The following is a 19,488-nucleotide window of genomic DNA, read 5'->3' as shown; positions in this document are numbered from 1 at the left end:
GAGCTACTGATTTCCAGTATGGTCCAGCTGTTGCATGTCCTCATCTACTGGGAACAGGGGAACTGAGCCGTGATCTTTCCTCTGGGCTTTCAAACCAAGTTCAAGCTGAGATCTGAAAACAAAGAGGGCACAGCAAGAGGCAAGGTGGTCATAGAGCCTGCCTGGAATCACAGGAGAGAAACCAAATTATTGTTGATAGACCTTCATCCATGATAATAATATACAGGTTTATTTCCCACACAGGCTGATCAATATTCTACCTTTGTTGTTCCTTCTCATAAAAATTCCACTCAACCTCCTTGGCTCCCAAGCCTGCACTGTTCTCTAACTTCATATCCACTCTGGCAAGAATCACTGTCCCTCCTTCGTGATTAGTTACTGATGCCACCCCCTGGCTCACAGGGGGCTTAGAGAATTAATTAATGTTTGCAAAGTGCTTGTACATCCACAAGCCAAGGGGTATTATATAAATGCAAATTATTAGCATTATTCTGTTCTCCAATGGGGCAGACTGCCCAGAGCACTTATTCATGCCTTATAAGAAAACCAAAGTCTCCTTAACTAGGTCTTCCTGCATTAAAGGGACTGTCGATTTACAACACCAGATCACCATGCCTGCTCATCAGCCTGTGTTCCAGGCCTTGAGGGTTTTTTTTCCCCTCGTCATAAGGAGCTATCTTGGGACCATTGGTTCTTCTGCTCCAAGCCTGCAAAAGACATCAGAACCTATCATTAAAACAAATCTCACCTCCAGAAAGAGGTTTCACATCTCACTTTCTCATCTTTGGAAGGAGATAAGACCGAGGTCTTGACTTTTTAGAAAGTTCACTGTGTCCCTCGGTGAGAATACCAGGTTGAGTGATTACGTTCCGCTCACCTCAAGGTCTCCTGCTGCTCCAACTGTGGGTAGTATTTATTGCCACTTCCTGCCCTTGAATGTTTTCTAGTCTCCCCCTGTTCTGTTTAAACAAATTCTGTGTTTCACCTGTCATTGCCCCAACCTCAGGAATAAAGGGCATCAGGACACTCGACACCATGGCTATCACTTTTAGGACCTAGAAACTGGTTTATTTTGTTAGGTAGATGGGATGAGCTATTAATATATCATGGTTACACATGTACTTTCTGCCTTTATCTCTGTTATTTTCACTTTAAACCTGGGAAAACAGTTGGAGGTTATGTAAGCATTACCCTGGGTCCTGATCCACAAATATCTTTGGCAACTTTGATTGGTCCTTGAGAATTCCATTCCTTTGTACTAAAGAACATGGCCTTTCATATCACGTCATTAGTATTACACAATATTAGGAGCAAAGCTGTCAAAAAGACCTCTAAACACACTTAGAGTAAGGAGAAATGGCTTTAAATGAGTCTTCCTGTATATTAAAAACAGAAATGAAAACAAAACACAAAAGGAAGAAAGGAGCAAGAACGATTCACTTCGAGTAATGCCTTCATTTTCTGGGTACTTACTGAGCTAGTCTGTGCAAAATAGACATGGTATTGATTTTTAGGATATTTTTTACCTCTCACATTTCTGCTCTAGGACACGTAAATAATTTTGGTAGGAAGAGGACAGGTGAGCAATGACTCCAACCTCTGTTTAGGGCTTCATCTTGGAACTAGAACTGTTAGTCTCAGAGAATGCTGACAAGCCTCGAGCAGGCAGTGGATGAAGAGAAATATGAAAACCGAAAAGTAAACGGACACTTCACATGTTACATTATTTACGTGCCTACATAGTACGTCTACTGCTATGGAGTTTTGCAGTTCAGACAATGCTTTAACAGCTGTCTCATTTCATGCCCGCAACAACCCCATGAGTGAAGTCTGCTACCCCTTTTACAGACAGGAAAGCTATGCCCCAAGGAGCTGAGCAACTGCCTCAGATGGATCGCACAGCCAGTCAAGGCACAGGGCCTGGCCTGGAGCGCAGGGAGCTGTGGAGAACTGGAGAAGAGTTAGCCCGCACACACTAAGCAGAGGATGGGCAAGGTGGAGGAAAAGGTGTGAGACAAGTGGGTGAAATATGCAGGAGAAAGGCTTAAAGCATGGGTGATGCAGCTTTCTTAGAAACTGGCCAGCTGCCAAAGTGCCCCCACTCACAAGGTCTCCCAACACCGTGCCTTACATGTACCAGTTGACCATGGGTTGTCCCATAGCTGTCCTGATGCTCAATCACACCTCAGGGTGTCATAAGGGCCCCTGGACTCCGTCAGCTATTCTGAGAGTCATTCTGAATGAAGGCATCGCAGAGACCATGGCTGACCCCAGTGCCTCAGTTTCCCTCTCATCAGCCCAGAATGAGCCAGTACTCTCAGAAAGCACTGAGTGAAGCGGGTGGAGGAGGGAGGGTATAAACAGAGAATGCCTCGGGAGTCCTGGTAGATTGGCCAGCCCTCTGTGCTGATCTGGAGTGACCCCTCAGTTTCTCCTTCCTCTTTGCTGGACATGAAAGACCCTGCCCCTGTCCTCCCCCTCTCAGCCCTCCTGGGCCAGCCCCTTCCTTCCCGCATTCCTACGGTCTCATGTCTCACAGCTCCACTCCAGCCTTTCCCGTTGGGGCTGGAACTGCCTGTGGACAGAGGCAGGGCTTCATTTTTCTAGGTCCTCCCTGTAGTGCTAATTCCAAGCCAGACATTCCAAGAATGTCTGCCGAACTCTCCTCTGAAAATACCCTAAGTCCTTTTCAAAGTCACCCTTTCTCTCTCCCACTGTTTAACTGATCGTATGAATTCTATTCAGTGCTTGAGAACATTACGTTTTGGAGACAGGACAGCGGGCTGGCCATGAGCAATGAGTTGGGTATCAGTTTACTGGTATGTGAAGTCTCAGGCCCAGGCTTTGGGTGTCCTGTGAGTGGAGGCAGTTAAGAAGCTGGCCTTGAAAGCTTCTGAACACCTTCACATTTAGCCATTTGGATATGCTACAACTACAGCAAGAGGCACAGTGTTGGGCAAGAAGCGTAGCACAACATCTCAATGTTAGTTGAAGGGCTTCTACAATGACAATTCAGGGAACTGTCGTTTAAAATTCCCATCTGTTATAATCATGTCTTAAAGTCCCAGGCCAAGGCCCACACATTCCTGTACCCTCCACAAGTACAACGAAAACAGATGCTTGGAAGCTCCACTGGGGAACAAAGGCAAGCTCATTCCTGGTGCTGATTATTTTCTTCTGCATCTCTTCTCACAGAAAAAAAATATCAAACCGCTATATTCATCGGGACATTGCCCAAAAAGGCAAAACAACAAATCCCAGGTTGGAAAGCCTGAGCATAAGGAAGTCACAAAAGCCTCTGCAACAACTGCCACAATTTGGGGAGTAATCTAAACCGAGCCTCTGAAATGCTTCACACCTTGAGGTCCTTTCAGTGATTCTGGTCTCCTCATGTTTGCAGGGGCAACTGACTTATAGGACGTTCATGGTCTGTAATAGTGAAGTGCTTTCCAACCGAATAGACATTAACAGCGTGCTCCTTCCTTTTCTAGGGCAATGTTAACTACACTCTCCAAAGTAAAACCACATGCTTTGTTTTTAAGGCATTTAACTAAATCACTTTAAATCAACTTAGCTAATCAGAAAAGAACCATGTGTGATCTTCGTACCATGGCAGTGAAAACTTCCCATCAGTTTTGCCAGAATGGGCCAGCCAGTTACCTGGCTGAGTATGGCTAGGCAAGGAATACGAAGCTGGCAGATAATGAAAGTGCTTTAGACCACTTGCCAATTGATTTTCCTCTTGTAAAGGTAGCTCAATTGAAATGTTCAGAATAAACCATGTGTTAGAATTATCTTCTGAAGTAAGAGCTGAGAGCATATTGATTAATAATTATTTGCACTAACAGACTCAACTAAGGCAATATCATCAATTACCTTAAAAATTGGCTCAGATCAATCACAATGGAATCAGTTTGAAGTTTGAGTTTGAAGATTCATTGTCTTCTGCTTGGTATTTTTAAAGAGATCAACAGAGAGGCAGGGCTCCTGAATGGAGTCCTAGGCAAACACTGGTTAGAATGATTCGTGATTGTTCTGAATATCATATTGACCTAAACCTCTTAACTGAGTAATGAGTCTCCCACGCTTCCACTGAGTGGGAGGTCTCCATGGTAAACAAATGTTTTCCACATTTCATGATACAGGATGGATATGTAGAGTCCAAGAAATGTGTTGCTGATGATAAAACACAAACTGGCCCAGAAAGTAATGATCTGGGAGGCTAACGAGCCAGCAATTGGCACACATCCACACTTCACCTACCTGATCCATGTGCATACATATACTGAATAACGGGTTCATATACTGCATAACGTCTACAGAGTAGAAATAAGAGCATCCGGAAGTACCTTCAACCTAGTACATTCATGCAACTGAATGTGATGTGAATAATGACACCTCTGCAAAAATTTAAAATTTAAATTTAAATTTAAAAATTGGGGGCTTGCTCAATCTTACATATTAACCGGCAAGTCAAAAATACATAACCAGTTTTTGGTATTAATGTCCAGTTCCAACTTCCTGACTCCCCATTCTGCTGCCACCACAGGGACTCCAAAGTCCCAATGTTACCATGCCACTGGTCCCTGCACACTTTTCCCAGGGTGCCCCTCACTGACTAACTCTGCAGCCTCCATCAAGGGGCCTCTGCCCAACCTTCTAGTCCCACAGTGCTCGAAGTGTAGCCTGTGGACTTCTGGGGGTCCAGGCCTTTCAAATAGTCTATAAGGTCAGAATTATTTTATAATGATGATAAGACATTATTTGCCTTCTTCACTGGATTAACATTTGCACAGAGAGTACACAGACAGGGGGTGAGGGGGTAAGTTGAAATAGCTGGTGCCTGGCACCCATCAAGGTAGCAGCACCCATGATCCTGCTGGTCATTGTATTCTTACCCTCCAAGTACTAGAAGGAAGATAAATGCCATGTCCACTTAGGCATACTCTTGATGAAGTGGTAAATATTAATTTTAGTAAATCATGACCCTAAGTATATGACTTTTTAATATTCTATCAGTGAGAAACCAAATGCACATAAAGCTCTCGTGTTGCACACTGAAGGGTATTGTCTCAACATCCTTGTTATTCAGACTTCAGGCCTTAAAAGGCATTTTTATAACAGAACAAAAAGTTTATTCCTGTAAGTTTTAGTTTTCACACTACAGCGGCTTGTCAAGTTTCGGTGTAGACAACTACCCACAAGCAAGGTGGTCTGCCTGCATAGACTGCAAACAAAACAACCCCCTGAATGGGATCAAATGTAGAAGCAGTTATGAGAATCCAGCTGTCTTCTCTTGACGAGCCAGAACCTAAAGAATTTTCTAGAAATGTAAAACAGTGGTGGTCTTCTCACTACAGTGCTTTAATTTTGAAGAATAGTTAGTTCTTTTATATTAAATTGTATCATTTATGGTAGCTTGTAATGGGCTTATTTTTGTTGATTTTAAAGGAATGAATAATTTTTTAAATCTCTCAGTTTAAATTTCAATTACAGTAAACATCAGTAGATATTTACCCACTAAATAAAGGAAAAAACCTCTTGGAGGCCCTCAATAATTTTTCAGAGTGTAAAGGGCCCCTGAGACCAAAGAACTTGAGAACCGCTGCTCTGGTCTTAAGCTGGGCACCTTCTCCCCAGGCCATTCCTGCCCTCAGGAGCCTGCAGCCTAACAGGGAGACCTGCCAGCAAACGATTCAGAATGCTGAGTGATGAATACTGTGGCCAGAGGCCCGGAGTGCAGGAGCAGGAGGCCGGGGAGCAGCAGAAGCGGAGCCACGGACGTTAGAACGGCTTGTGCGTTGTGGGTCCTGCTCACGGGGTCAGTGGACGGAGCAGAGAACCTGGGAAAGGGGGGAGGCGGCGGGGTGGGGAGAGCCGCGGCCAATCCAGACCAGAAAAGGTGATGATGGGCCATCAGGAAGCCTTTCAGGGGACAGGGGACAGACGGAAGACTTGGGTTTTAGCAGAAAGGCTGTGTCAACAGCGTGGACAAGAGTGAGGGGCGCGTGCTGGAGAGAGGCAGGGCAGCCAGAGGAGGCCACCGTGGAAAATGCAGGTGAAAAATAAAGCCTGAACTTAAGCGCCAGTGTTTGGGGAGCAGATGGGGGCAGGGCAGGGCATCGTTACCCAGGGGAGACCTGGAATCGGAAGCAAGCGTGTCTGGAGGAAAGCTTCTGAGCTGAACCGGGGAAGGTGCTGGGCTGAATGCGAGACCCCGGAGAGCCCGAGGGGCGGCTTTGCTCAACGTGGCGATCACCAAGCCGTCGCGCCGGGCTCCCTCCCTCAGAGAACCAAGGGGTCCGAGAGCGGGACGAGGAGAGGGTCCCAGCGGGGAGGAGGGTACAGCTGAGGTCCGCACGGAACACACTGCCTGGCCCAAGGGAGGCACAACCGTGACCCTTCAGATCACTGAACTCCAAGCAAAGCGTCCGAGATTCAAAAACAGACGTGCCCAGCCGGGGACACTCTCCGGTCGGGCCGCGGCCTCGGTGTGGGGCACAAGGCGGGGAGGGCACGGGCGCCCGTCAACACCGGTGTTGACTCGGAAGGGTTGCCGCCGTGTCGCCGCCCGCGCCCAAGAGCCAGCGACCTTCCGAGGGAGCGACGGCAGCACCAGCATCTCCTCCTGCTTCCACGCCGAGCAGGCAGCGCAGTCTTAGACCAGGGCACGGAAGACTGCGAGACAGGTATGTCTGTCCCTTACCTGCCACCAAAACTGTTTCATAGCAATGAACTAATTCTATCTCTGAAGCCAGGAAACAGATACTCCGGGCTTAAAACACGGACCCATTTGAAATCCAAGGACTTGGCCTAAACACGCAATCTGGTGCAAAGAGCGAGCTCTCACCGTGTGAAGCGGACTTGGCAGGGTGCTTCAATTTCACACCCTGGCCTCAGCCACTTTCCCGTCTGCCCTTTAGGCTGCTGCGTTGGGGGCAGGAACAGGGCTATTCTCGTAAGACCGTTTCTGTCTTCTCTCTCTCTTTTTAAAAAGATTTCATTTATTTATTCATGAGAGACACAAAGAGAGAGGCAGAGGCATAGATAGACGGAGAAGCAGGCTCCATGCAGGGAGCCTGATGTGGGGCTGGATCCCGGGACTCCAGGATCATGACCTGGGCCGAAGGCGGGCGCTAAACCGCTGAGCCACCCAGGGATCCCCGTTTCTATCTTCTCAACATGGATCTTCAACTATTCAATAATTTCCTTGTTGCTTTCTGCTTTGCAAAAAGTTCTTCCATTTTTTTTAAACTAAAGGCTCCTTGCTGCAGATGCAATTCCTTGCCTCTTCTGTCCCAGTGGGGCCAGGAGACACCTGACGGCTGCCCCAGGAGAACAAAGACTGTGTCCACCAGGGGGAACAGCCCAGTGGGGGTTGTTGATGGCATGCACCTGCATCCTTTGCATCTTGCATGGAAAACCCTAGGATCCAGGAATAAGTAGCGAGCTCTTCTCTCTGTGTCTCAAGGCTTTCTATGAAGCCATTACATGAAAGTACCTTGGGGTCCCCATGTGAATGAGACAGAAAGAGTGATTCTCACACCCACCATCCTCACTGTAAAAGGATCACTCCCACCCTTCCATCTGTGTTAGAGGTAAAGGCACTAAAACTAGAACACATTTTTTATAGCATTCTCTTAGGTGAAACTCAGTTTCAAGATATACCTGAGCCAGTGTGAGCCCCTAAAACTGATTTTTGAAGGCAATGGGAATACCAGTAAAGACAAGTCTTCCCTGAATTATACAAAACACCTTTTGAATTAAACAAGTAATTCTTTCCACTGAAGTATCTAATTTGAATTTAAACATTTCTTTACATGCTACCTTAATTAGATGCACGTTTCTCTCAGCATCTTAATTTTATGCATTTTACACTTCTAAGCAGCTTGCTAGTGAGGATTGTTATTTGCATTCATTTACATACAATTTGCAAGAAATGTTGAAAAACCTAGAAAGGCAGAGATTGTAAATTCATGGATTTTTTCCCTAAATAAAAATGTCAATTCTATGAAGAAACAAACAGTGCATTTCCCCCTTGCTTACCTATAGTACTTTCAAGACTACTTTTAATATTTATACACACAAAGAGATCCATTTAATGAATGCCAGAATAGGAAGATTTTCCCCTGCAAGTTATTAACAATGATGAAAAAGTCACCAAACTTCTAATCGCCTTCTTAATAAGAACATGAAACAGTCTCAAGCAGATGATGCCTCCTGAAAAATATTACTTGCAAAGTGCATCTTCTCATACAATAAGGACATATTTTATCAATTCTACTCTAAAGATTCATCCAATTTAAAACTATTTCTTTTAGCAATGGGTAGTTTATTCTGTATGATTTTCACTCTAGTTAATTGGATTTTCTTCACATCCCTCTCCTCTCTTGAGCTTGAATTTATACTTACAATAATTCCACCTTCCTACAGAAGTGCTAATGGAAGCTAGAGGACCAATTTGGGCCACTCTTTATGTCAGAAAATTCAGCTGGTTATTTTTCAGAGATGGAAGTTGTTGATACTTTCCTGGTTTGCAATGCCTTGTATTTCTACTAACATCACAAAATATGGGGTGCTCCTCTCCTAGTGACCTTGAGCACTGGCTCAGACAGGGCTCTTGGAATAGACCTCCTAGAGCAGCCGTTTCTACAAGAACTACAGGCTACAGGGGGAGCAAAATGGTAGAAAACACTTAAAATAGAAGTGCTTCGACATTAAATTTTATCTCCCTAATTTCTTTGGAACCTGTGAGGGAGCTCCCCCACCCAAGTTTCATAAAGTACTACAACTTACAGAAGGCTCTCCCCTTACATATTGAAAGTAATTTTAGGTTACAGATCTGAGCTTCATAAAAGAAAGCTGCCTGTCCAAAATAAGACATGCCTAGGCAAAATTAGAGTTTTGACATTCTTATAGTTGTAAAATGTTATCTGGCAGATGGAGTTTATCCTTGAAAAATAGTGGAAAGGCTGGCCATGGAAGTTGCTTCCTCAGAGCAGGAAGGGAGGCAAGGGTGACAGTGTTTCGTGGAAGTTCCTGACACAGCAGGCTCTGGGAGCTTCCTGTGTGGGCTCAAGCTGGTCACGTGACTTCCCCATGCCTCAGTCCTCCTGATGCAAAACCAACATCTTGCAGAAAAAGCAAAAACAGATGCTGCACTTGAGATGATCTCTCTAAAGTAAACAAATTAGGGAATTTATACATCAACTGTGGTCTCTGGAAATCAGTGAGAGCTGAGTTTCCTAAAATAATTCAAGAAATCACTATGAATATCCTATAACATGCCAAAGCTGTTTTTTTTTTTTTTTTTAAAACAAATGCCTTTCTCCTTCCATTCTCAAGACACTGTTAGATGGATGAAGGAAGATGCACCATGGAACAAGAATGAAATGTAACTAAATTATTGCCCATAGTCCCTGAAGAGTGCCAGTGGGACTGCAGTGGAAGAAAAAAGCAACACCATTTTGATCTAAGTGCTTAGAGAATTTTGTTTTGGTAAATTTAGATTTTACATATACCAGAGGTGTGATTACATATACTAGAAAAAGTAAAATTTGGTGAACTTATCTATGAAGCCAAAATTCAGCATATGCTGGTTTATAAAACAGATTTGCTATTTTTGCTCTAGCAGAATAATGGGATAATGAAGTAATCCTCAACCCTGATTGTGTAATACCCTATATCGTCTTCAAATATCCCAAGATATGCTCAATTTCTCTATGCTGAGTTAACAGGAGACTCCAAATTGCTTTATTTTACAAATAATATTCCCAACAGCATCTCTTAAGGAAAAGCATATCAATAATTAATCCAACAGGGGCACCTGGGTGGTTTAGTGGTTGAGTGTCTGCCTTTGGCTCAGGTCATGATCCCACGGTCTTGGGATCGAGTCCCGTGTTGGGTTCCCCACAGGGAGCCTGCTTCTCCCTCTGCCTGTGTCTCTGCCTCTCTCTGTGTGTCCCTCGTGAATAAATAAATAAAATCTTTAGAAAAAATAATTAATCCAGCAAAAGAGTTGCAAAAAAGCTGAACACAATTGATCCAAAGTTTGTGGATTCTACCTGAAATTTTCTTCGTGTTTAATCCCAATCTGAAAAATAAACTTGTTTTTTTTTTTATGTGCCCATTTGTAGTCTTAGACAAACAAGACCCTCAGCACTGACAATGGACTTTTTTTTTTTTTTTTTTTTTGACAATGGACTTTCTTCAGCAGGCTGTGCAAGCAGTGTCGGCACTTGGAACAGGCCCTCTGTGAATATAATGTATAATCAGCATGTTTGGAGAATGCCTGCTATGAATACACACACATACGCATTCAGACACAAAGTGAAGATTAACTGACACACGAGGTGCCTGTCAGAGAAAAATTCTTTAAAACAGACAAATGATAAGTAGAGACATCAAGAGCAAACATTTATAGTGTGTTTATGTGTTGGGACAGGAAACAAATTTACCATCCTCAAGAAATTAGCTCCAGTTAGGAGACAGGATATATTTATATAACTAAGAATATAAGGCATCATATGTTACATAAAAAATGAGAAGCAGAAGGTACTGTGAGAAGCAGCATTTAAAGATGTATTTAGAGTCATGCGGATGGGCACAAACACCCGGAGCGGAATTGTAGGTGTGTGATGTCAGCAAACGTAACGGGCGGGTTATGTGTGTACACAAATACATACCCGCATCACTCACGAGCAGAAAGCCTGCCGCTCCTCAGATACAAAATCTTGGGCAAGCTCATTAATCATCTCTTGAAACCTTAGTTTCCTGATCTATTAAACGTGGATGACAGTAGGGACTCACTTTGAAAGAGAAATGTAGTGAAACCCAACTGAATGCACACACAGTGCTTACGCAGTGCCTAGTGCGCCGACAACGCTTTCAAGAAATATGAGCTATAATTGAACTGATTTACATTAAACTTACCTCACCCCCTCTTAGCCCAATTATTCATTCTATGTCATTTAATTTGTTCCCATAATGACTTTTCCCATCCCTTTAATCAGTCTTGTGGCTGGCCTGGGAGCCCCCTTGTCTACACTTTCTAGAAATAAGTGACCCAGACGGAGTTCGGTGTTGCAGTGCTCTAAGGGTTACACTGCATGATGACTGCATCTCGGCTCTGTGACATAATGCTTTTACAGAGCACACTGAACTGCCCTCATCTCTACCCTATTAGACCTAATTAGGGAGCATTATAATTTGAGAGTCACTCTCTAAAATCACCTTTATTCTTAATATCCCTGAAGCTCCTGAGGTTGTGTCCTAGTTCTGGCATTTAAGACAAGGTATCAATTTTTGATACCATACAGGGATGGTCCTATCTCCCATCCTACGTTGACCAATGTGTGAAATAAACAGGCTCTCCAGGGAAGCTTTGAACTCATCCTGTCACATAGAATTTCAGGAGAGTGGCATTTCTCCTTACTTTGTTTTGACCTGTACTACCTTTTAAGTTAATACTTTGTAATACTTCAGTTAAATACTATATACTCTTCTATTCTGATTACAATCAAGTTAAGAGGAAGACCAGAGCCCAGAATCTCTGTAACATCCTATGAGGTGCCTCCCTCAGCTAATTCTTTTGTTTTGGTGTTACCGTGCAATGAGAGCTTTGTATGTCCATCTTAAGAAATGGCTGGTTGCGTCTGGAAGCAGGTAGATATTACACTTTATGACCTTGTGCTTTCCCATCTGTACTCACTAGATGAGAAAATATTCAGCTCCAAGCTAAGTTAAATTAATTTGAATAGCACAAGATCTTGAAACAATGTCTTCTATTCCAAATTTAGTGGAATAGATATCTAGCTCATAATCTTGAACAATTTATTGCGGTGACCAAATACTATGTATGTATTCTTAGGAAAAACACTTGCTTGTTTTTAAGATTCAGTTGGCTTCTGAGTACTCACAGATGGTCTAAATGTTTTAATTACTCTGTCTGAGGAACTGATTGGCCCAGGACTGGAATGACACTTCAATCTCCTGGGTTTTGTCCCACTGGCACTCAGTCCAGGCTGAACTCTTAGGACAATACATTGTTTTCCTCTAACAAAAGACACAGACCACCTGTCCACCTCAACCAAACAAATAAAAACAGCACAACAATAACACAACCAACCCCCAAGTTCTTGTGTATACATACCCCTTTGTTAAACCTTCAACAATGCAAATATCGTTTGTGTGTGTTTAATTACTTTAGGACATCCAAGTTACCCTAGCCCTTCTCTCTTACTCAGACCAGGTACTTACTGAGGGAAGAGTAAACTCAGGACTCCAGGTTAACAGATCAAAGTGCTTTTTTTTTTTTAACCTAAATTATCTAGTTATTTGCTTGAATTCTCCCCCATAGTCTATTGTGTAACCTTGGCTCCTACTACAGAAGAATGTGAACCTGGGGGCACCCAGGCAGCTCAGCTAGTTCAAAGTCTAACTCTTGATTTCAGTTTTGGTCATGATCTCATGCTTGTGAGATCAAGTTCCGAGTCTGGCTCTGCACTGGGTGTGGAGCCTGTTTAAGATTCCCTCTCTTCCTGTCGCTCTGTCCGTCCTCCCCCACCTTCCCTGCACACTGATGTGCTCACTCTCTCTCTCTTAAAAAAAAAAAAAAAAAAAAAAAAAAGAATATAAATCTGTTATTATGTAATGAGATGGATGGGATATGCTCCTGGATCTTATGTCAACATTCAGTTCTTAACATTAATAATGATAGTAACAAGTTTTTAGGAGATGATGCAGTAATTAAAACTGTGAAAAATTTCTATAAGCATAATTTCTGGCCAAATTAAACTTTAAGATCACTTTATTTTTTGATTATCAAAGAACCCTAATAAATTCAGATAATAAACAAAAGAAGATAAAAATCACTAATAATCCTGACAATTATGATTTTAATGTTTTGTTCTTTTTTCTCATAGTCAACATTCAATTAGTTGAAGATTTATCATATTTCAGTAAGTTCCACCTAGATACTGATTTTTAACTAAAATTAATTTAAAATCTAGAAGAATGCCCATTTGAAGTCACTGGTTAGCATATGCATATACACATAAAGAAATAGCTGGAAGGATTGCCCTAGAAGGATCATGATAGACTATGGCATCGTATTTATTTCTTTCTTTATGTTTTTCTGCATTTCAATTTTTTTAAAAGATTATTTATTCATGGGCAGCCCCGGTGGCGCAGCGGTTTAGCGCCGCCTGCAGCCCAGGGCATGATCTTGGAGACCCAGGATCAAGTCCCATGTCAGGCTTCCTGCATGGAGCCTGCTTCTCCCTCTGCTTGTGTCTCTGACTCTCTCTCGCTCTCTCTGAATAAATAAATAAATAAATAAATCTTTAAAAAAAATTTAAAAAAAGAGATCATTTATTCATGAGAGACAGAGAGAGAGGCAGAGACATAAGCAGAGGGAGAAGCAGGCTCTTTGCAGGAGCCTGATGTGGGACTCGATCCTGGACCCTGGGATCACGACCTGAACTGAAGGCAGCTGCCCAACCGCTGAGCCACCCACGCATCCCTGCATTTCAAATTTTTATAGTGCACATGATTCCTTTTACTATTTAAACAAAATTATTCTATTTTGGTAGAACACTTTCTCTAGCTGTTATTTTGCTTTATGATAGTCAACTGAATGACAAATGCACCCTGACATTCCTTTATAGATTACAAATTTGTCAAAAGCCGTTAATTCCCTTAGAATGTGTCATGAAATAGGCAAATACAAAGGGGAAGTCAAATTGCCAGATTAAATCTCAGGCCTTGAATTTAACTGGGCAGTGACTTGATAGCTGCAGACTCATCCTAATATGCCCGTCACCCTGCTCTGTGTGCTGGGGGGTTGTTTTAATAAAAAGTGGCCTCAGCCTGCAGAAGCCACCAAGAAGCCACACATAAAACTGGAGAGAATAGTGCTGCTGTGAGGACCAAGAGGTAATAACAAGTGCTCTTAGCTGATGATCCCCTGGGGCTGGTTAGCGCAGGCGAAGCTGAGTTAACGAGGCCAAAGTCATACTTTCAAGTGGGTGACCAGGGAGCTTTGCTCTGCTTCACAGTCATTGAGGGCATCCCTAACTACAGTTACCTATCAGCAAATGCTGGCCTGTTTTTGTGTTGGGGAAACCCAAATAACAAACAACATGAGTAGAACAAATCAATCAGAGGATGAAACATTCACCTTCCTACCAGGTGTACCTCACTCCTACTATGGAGAATAGAAGATGAAATCTTTCTCTTCTGAGCAACTAAACAGAACAGTTTGGTTCTTTGGTTGGGCCAAAGAACTTTGGTTGGGCCAAAGAAAGGTGTGAGCTCTTAGATACAACCTACTTCTGCCTGACATCCCCCTAGGTTCCTTACTGAAGATTGTTCTTTGAATGTTAGTAGCAACTGCACAGCCCAGCAAAAAGTAAAATATTACATAATTGGTCCATGATAAATGGTCCAGTGGTTCCTGGGGACTACATGTATATCCTGAATTTTGCTGGGGGTAATGAAATAATTGAGACAGCCATGGAATGGGATGGGTAAGTAAAGACTTGCTCAAAAAAAAAAAGCAGAATTTGGGACACCTGTGGGGGCTCAGTGGTTGAGCATCTGCCTTTGGCTCAGGGTGTGATCCTGGAGTCTTAGGATGAGTCCTACATCGGGCTCCCTGAAGGGAGCCTGCTTCTCCCTCTGCCTGTGTCTCTGCATCTCTCTTTCTGTCTTTCATGAATAAATTAAAATCTTAAAAAAAAAAAAAAGCAGAAATTTATACATGAGCAACCCTTGAGGCTCTGGTTGTATGGATCTTTGTTATAAATAGTATGACAATGGGAGCTTACTGACCTCCAGCTTGGTTAATCAGCTTATGTTCCTTAGCCCCCCAAGCCCACAAGACAGGGAGCACTGTGACTCTTCCTTCACAGAAGCACAGCTCAGAGAGGTTAAGGAATTGGCCCAGTGTCGCCTAGGCACTTAGGAAGAGCAAGACCCCTTGAGCACTGACTTCCAAATCCTCCTAACAATAACAAAAAGGAAATGACACATTTCCTGCAGACAGTTTCTTTAGGGATGTGTGTTGTTTGGCAACTGGGAGAGAAGACCTTGGAGGAGCGTGGCTGCAGCCCTGTAGGACTTTTGCCAGACACCGACAGAGTCAAAGCCTCACCAGAGAGATGGAAGGTGTCAGGAAACGGAAATGCACCTACAAATGCATCACAGCACATGGGATCCATCTGTGTATTTGTTCATCTCTGGTGGAGGTGTCTTGGCCGGTAACAGAAAAAGGAAACTGTTCACGGCCTTCTGGCCCAGCCATCCCATGGCTTCCTGTTTACTGGATTCTGAGAAGGTATCAGTAGCTCATCGGTGCTCGGATGAGATGCTCGGAAAGACCCAGGGCTAGCTGGGGACTGCCCATCAAGAGGCATCAAGTAGTGACAACAGGAAGGAGGGGACAAAGCCCTGGTCACCAGGCTGCTCTTTCCACACTGGGGCCCTTGCTGTGTTACAAAACAAAGACTCACATGCAGACACCAGGCCTCCCACAGCAGATGGTTTTTCAGCTGGCTGCCAGGGTCAACACAGGCATCTAGATGAGGGTGGCTGTCCCTGCACCAGCCTCTGCTGTTTCATAAACAGGGTAGGTGTAGGTGTGGCACAAACTCTTTAGCAGCTTTTTGGCAAATCTCCCCTCCGCCACCCTCGGGTACACATGTAAGTGCCCATGTGTGCTTGTGGACATGCACACACACCTGCCATGTCATCTTCATAGACTGTGTCTGCTCCTGGGGTGCAGGAGGTGAGGGCAGCCTGGAACGGACCCAGCATAGGACCTGGAGAGAGAGCCCAGCTCTGTCCTCAATGTACGAGGCAACTGCCCCAAGCCTCTCAGTGCTCAATGGTCAAAGAAGGACAGACACTTGTCCACACCAAAGGAGCTGCAAGATGAAGTAGAGGACCTCGTGTCATGCAGCCAGCAGTGTGTGGCACACATGACGCCGCATGAACACAACTCCCTGACATTCTTGTTAGCAGCTGCTTCTCAGGAAACACTGATAAGTCCTATTTCCACTGGGAGAACCTTCTTGGAAGAAAATAGGTATTCTCTCCTTATTTAAAAACAGTATTTTATAACAGAGGAAGATGCTTATCTCAGCACATATAAAAGTTCATTTAAAGAAATTATTGGAAGACCAAAGGGAAATATAATTAAAGATGAAAAGAAATGGAAAGTCACTTCTATTACTAGGGCAAAGATATTTTGGAGAAAAAAATTCCACCTGCTGGTTCATCTCTTCAGAGTGTTGACCATGACTCTTTCAAAAGGAGAGTTTGGGTTTTTTTTTTTTTTTTTTTTTTAATTTTAACTTTAAATCAATGTAGAGTAAAACTGAGTTTTTGTAGGCTCTATATTAATATCCATTGAGCTGTACACCAAAAAAAATGTCAATTCTATCATGCAAAAATGAAATGAATTTTAATGCACCAAGAGATTAAACAAAAATAAAATCCAGCGATAAAGAGGCACCTGGGTGGCTCAGTGGTTGAATATCTGTCTTTGCTTCAGGTTGTGATCCCGGGATTCTAGGATCCAGTGCCGCATTGGGCTCCCCACAGGGAGTCTGCTTCTCTCTCTGCCTATGTCTTTGCCTCTCTCTCTGTCTCTCGTGAATAAATAAATAAAATCTTAAAAAAAAAAAAATCCAGAGGTAAAATGAATTAAAAATAAAAATAAATCTAAAAAATAATTTAAAAACCAAATGAATTCACTTAAAAACCAATTTTAAAAGCAAAATGCATTTTAATACATCAAAAATGGATTTAAAGATAAAATGAATAAGAATAATGAATTAGTGGTGCCTGAGGAGCTCAGTTGGTTGAGCGTCTGACTCATGATCTCAACTCAGGTCTTGATCTCAGAGTCGTGAGTTCAAGCCCTGTGCTGGGCTCCATGCTGGGTGTAGAGCCTACTTGAAAAAAAACATAAATAAAAATAATCAATTTTTAAAGAATGAAATTTACTCTATTAAGAGACTCATGTAAGTATCCCACAATCAGGAAACAGAGCTTTCATCACTCTAAAAACCAAAGCGGAAGAAGTGGGGTTTCCCTTAGCAACTGAGTGCTGAGTGCTTACTTATGCTGATACGTGTGCTGAGTACTAGGGAGACAAAGCTGAAGGGCAGGATCCCCAGCCCAGAACATCATAGTGTTTGGAGAGAAGGATCAGAGATCTTCTAACACAGTATAAAGACCTTTCAAGCATATTCATTACACATCCTTTCTCCATCTTATGGGTGAGAGGTATGAAGAGCTTACTAAGATTGAGATCCATTATTTGGAAGAAGAAAGCATCACTTCTTGTCCAAACATTGCATTATATAAAAACGAAGAATAAGACAGAGGCACAGAGAAGCTAAGTGCCTTCACACAGCAGATCCAGAACCAGGGTCAGGGCCAGTGGCCAAACTACTTCCCAATATATCTGAAAACTCAGTAAAACAAACCTCTTGTTGTTCCTTTCATTTCAAGTGACGTTTTGGCGTACTGTGGCATTCCTTATATGCATTGATACAATCAAATCACATTGTAGAACCCATTCTTTTTATGAGTTTATCCTTAGTTGAATAGCAGAAGAAAAAGGAAAGTAGGTCTAAGTATGTGTTTAATATGTTACTTTCCTGGTAATATTTAAGGCACAACACATGGATCTATTTCTCTTATTGTTATTCACACATGAAAGACAAGTAGCTTAGACCTAGAAAAAAATAAAATTAGCAAATCTGCTCAGTGACAATGGCCATCTGAGCTGGCAGTAGTTGAGCCTGTCTGGCATTCCGAGGATCCAGAGCTTGAATCCACTGAGGTCTGTATTTGAACGCAACCCAGTGGGCATGGCTACCTTTTGCTGGTGTCACCTTCCCCAGCACCCGAGCCCTGCTGCCAGCTTCAGCACCAGCGCACACGTCCAGTTTCTCTCTCTGCTTGTGCCAAGACACCATGACAGTTTAATTCTCAAGGTCATTTTCGGGGTGGGTACAGTGTAAAAGACAGCTCGGTTTCATTCTGCCCCTACCAAGAGATATAACAGCAAAACACGTCAACGTGAAGTGAGTGTTCGCAGAGCCAGAGAAATCACTGCCCACGTTCTATGAGTTCTGCTATATTCAATGACAAGGTTTGCTACAGTAGAAAATGTCATCAAGTTATTAAAAAGGGATGATGTGAATATGTTGTGTTCATATGCAAGAGAAGTTTGGGAGATGTCTGGTCTACTCTGAAGAAGAGTTAAAGAGGTTTCTCATGTTCTGATTAAAGTTGGTGGCAGCTCAATTAGAGTTACAACACTCATGAATTGGAGTTCTAATTCCATCCCTTGGTTAGAGGATTCTGGACAGCAAATGTATTGACTAAGCCTAGATCTCACTTAGAAAATGGAAGGTAAGTGGAAAGCAAAATACATCAACATTTATCGAAAGTATTGATTTCAATGATAGTAACATGTTATTTCTTCAATGAATGTTAGAAGAGAATCTGAATTTTCCAATTACTTTTTTTGATGTGGACATTAGCCAGCCTAAGGTTTTTCTTCATAAACAGAACAATTGTTTAGCAAACTTTGGATTCGCTTCTCTTGCATCTAATTACAAGCATATTAATTTTTATAATCATATTAAAGAACTCCAATAACAATTTCAATGACTCAAGGGAAAGGTAGCTTTAGACAGTCAACCATAATTAAGCAAAACAATTGTACCAGCATCATTACGACAAATGCAAAGCATAATGAATCTGGGGACAATAATCTCAAAGAAAAAAAAAAAAGAAAAATAACACACCTCAACATTTGCATCATAAACACATTTTGTCAACAGCAACCTCAGGGCTCCAGTGAAATCAATTAGATGTGTTATATATTTAATGATGGAAAAAATATTTGATTTTTGTATTTCTCAACAAGGAGATGTCTGATGCTGGAGTCATTGGAACTTTCAGGTAAGAATCAGCAGGAGCTGAGATCTTTGACACCGGCTTGCTGAACTTGCCTAATCTGTTTATACTGATATCTGAACTCAATTTTAAAATACTCCTCTGCTGACCTAAACTCTCTTAAAATGCTAAACTAGCCAGGTATAATGAGGAAAAACTTTTCAATGTATTAGAAAAGAAATGAACAAAGTATTCAAATCTTTTGTAGCATTTAAAAAAATTTGTAAATATACTCTTCCAACTCTATTCTCATGATCAATTTTCAAAAGTAAATCCATGAACTGTAATTACATACGATTCTGGTGAGACGGCAGACACAAAGGCAGGCAGATGGGCTTGGACTTTGGAGAAGGATGCCAAGCCCTAAAGAAGTGAGGTGAGAGGGCAGAGAAAGAGGGTGAGAGAGAGAGAGAGAGAGAGAGAGAGAGAGAAGGTTAATGTGGGGGCAAGGAAGGAAAGAGACCAAGTCTTGAAGAAATGCAAGGACTCCTGTCCTGACGCAGTTTCCCT

At 42.6% G+C, this 19,488-nt stretch overlaps 1 protein-coding gene across 24 annotated transcripts in view; it reads right to left on the bottom strand.

Moving 5' to 3' along the window:
- The window catches only part of PARD3 (par-3 family cell polarity regulator), a 650,509-nt gene that overhangs the window by 74,663 nt on the left and 556,358 nt on the right, over positions 1-19,488 (bottom strand). The window contains exon 23 of one of the 24 annotated variants that reach the window (XM_038529701.1): positions 19,274-19,341. The exons of 22 other annotated variants lie outside the window; for them this stretch is intronic. In XM_038529701.1, the coding sequence (XP_038385629.1) occupies positions 19,274-19,341 (68 nt within the window). Of the gene's footprint in view, positions 1-17,981; positions 18,061-19,273; positions 19,342-19,488 lie in introns of those variants that run through there. One more of the 24 variants, XM_038529702.1, reaches the window with a different exon arrangement.

Source organism: Canis lupus, chromosome 2 (assembly GCF_011100685.1).
Source record: "Canis lupus familiaris isolate Mischka breed German Shepherd chromosome 2, alternate assembly UU_Cfam_GSD_1.0, whole genome shotgun sequence".
NCBI lineage: Eukaryota > Metazoa > Chordata > Mammalia > Carnivora > Canidae > Canis > Canis lupus.
This window is presented reverse-complemented; position numbering and strand designations above follow the sequence as displayed.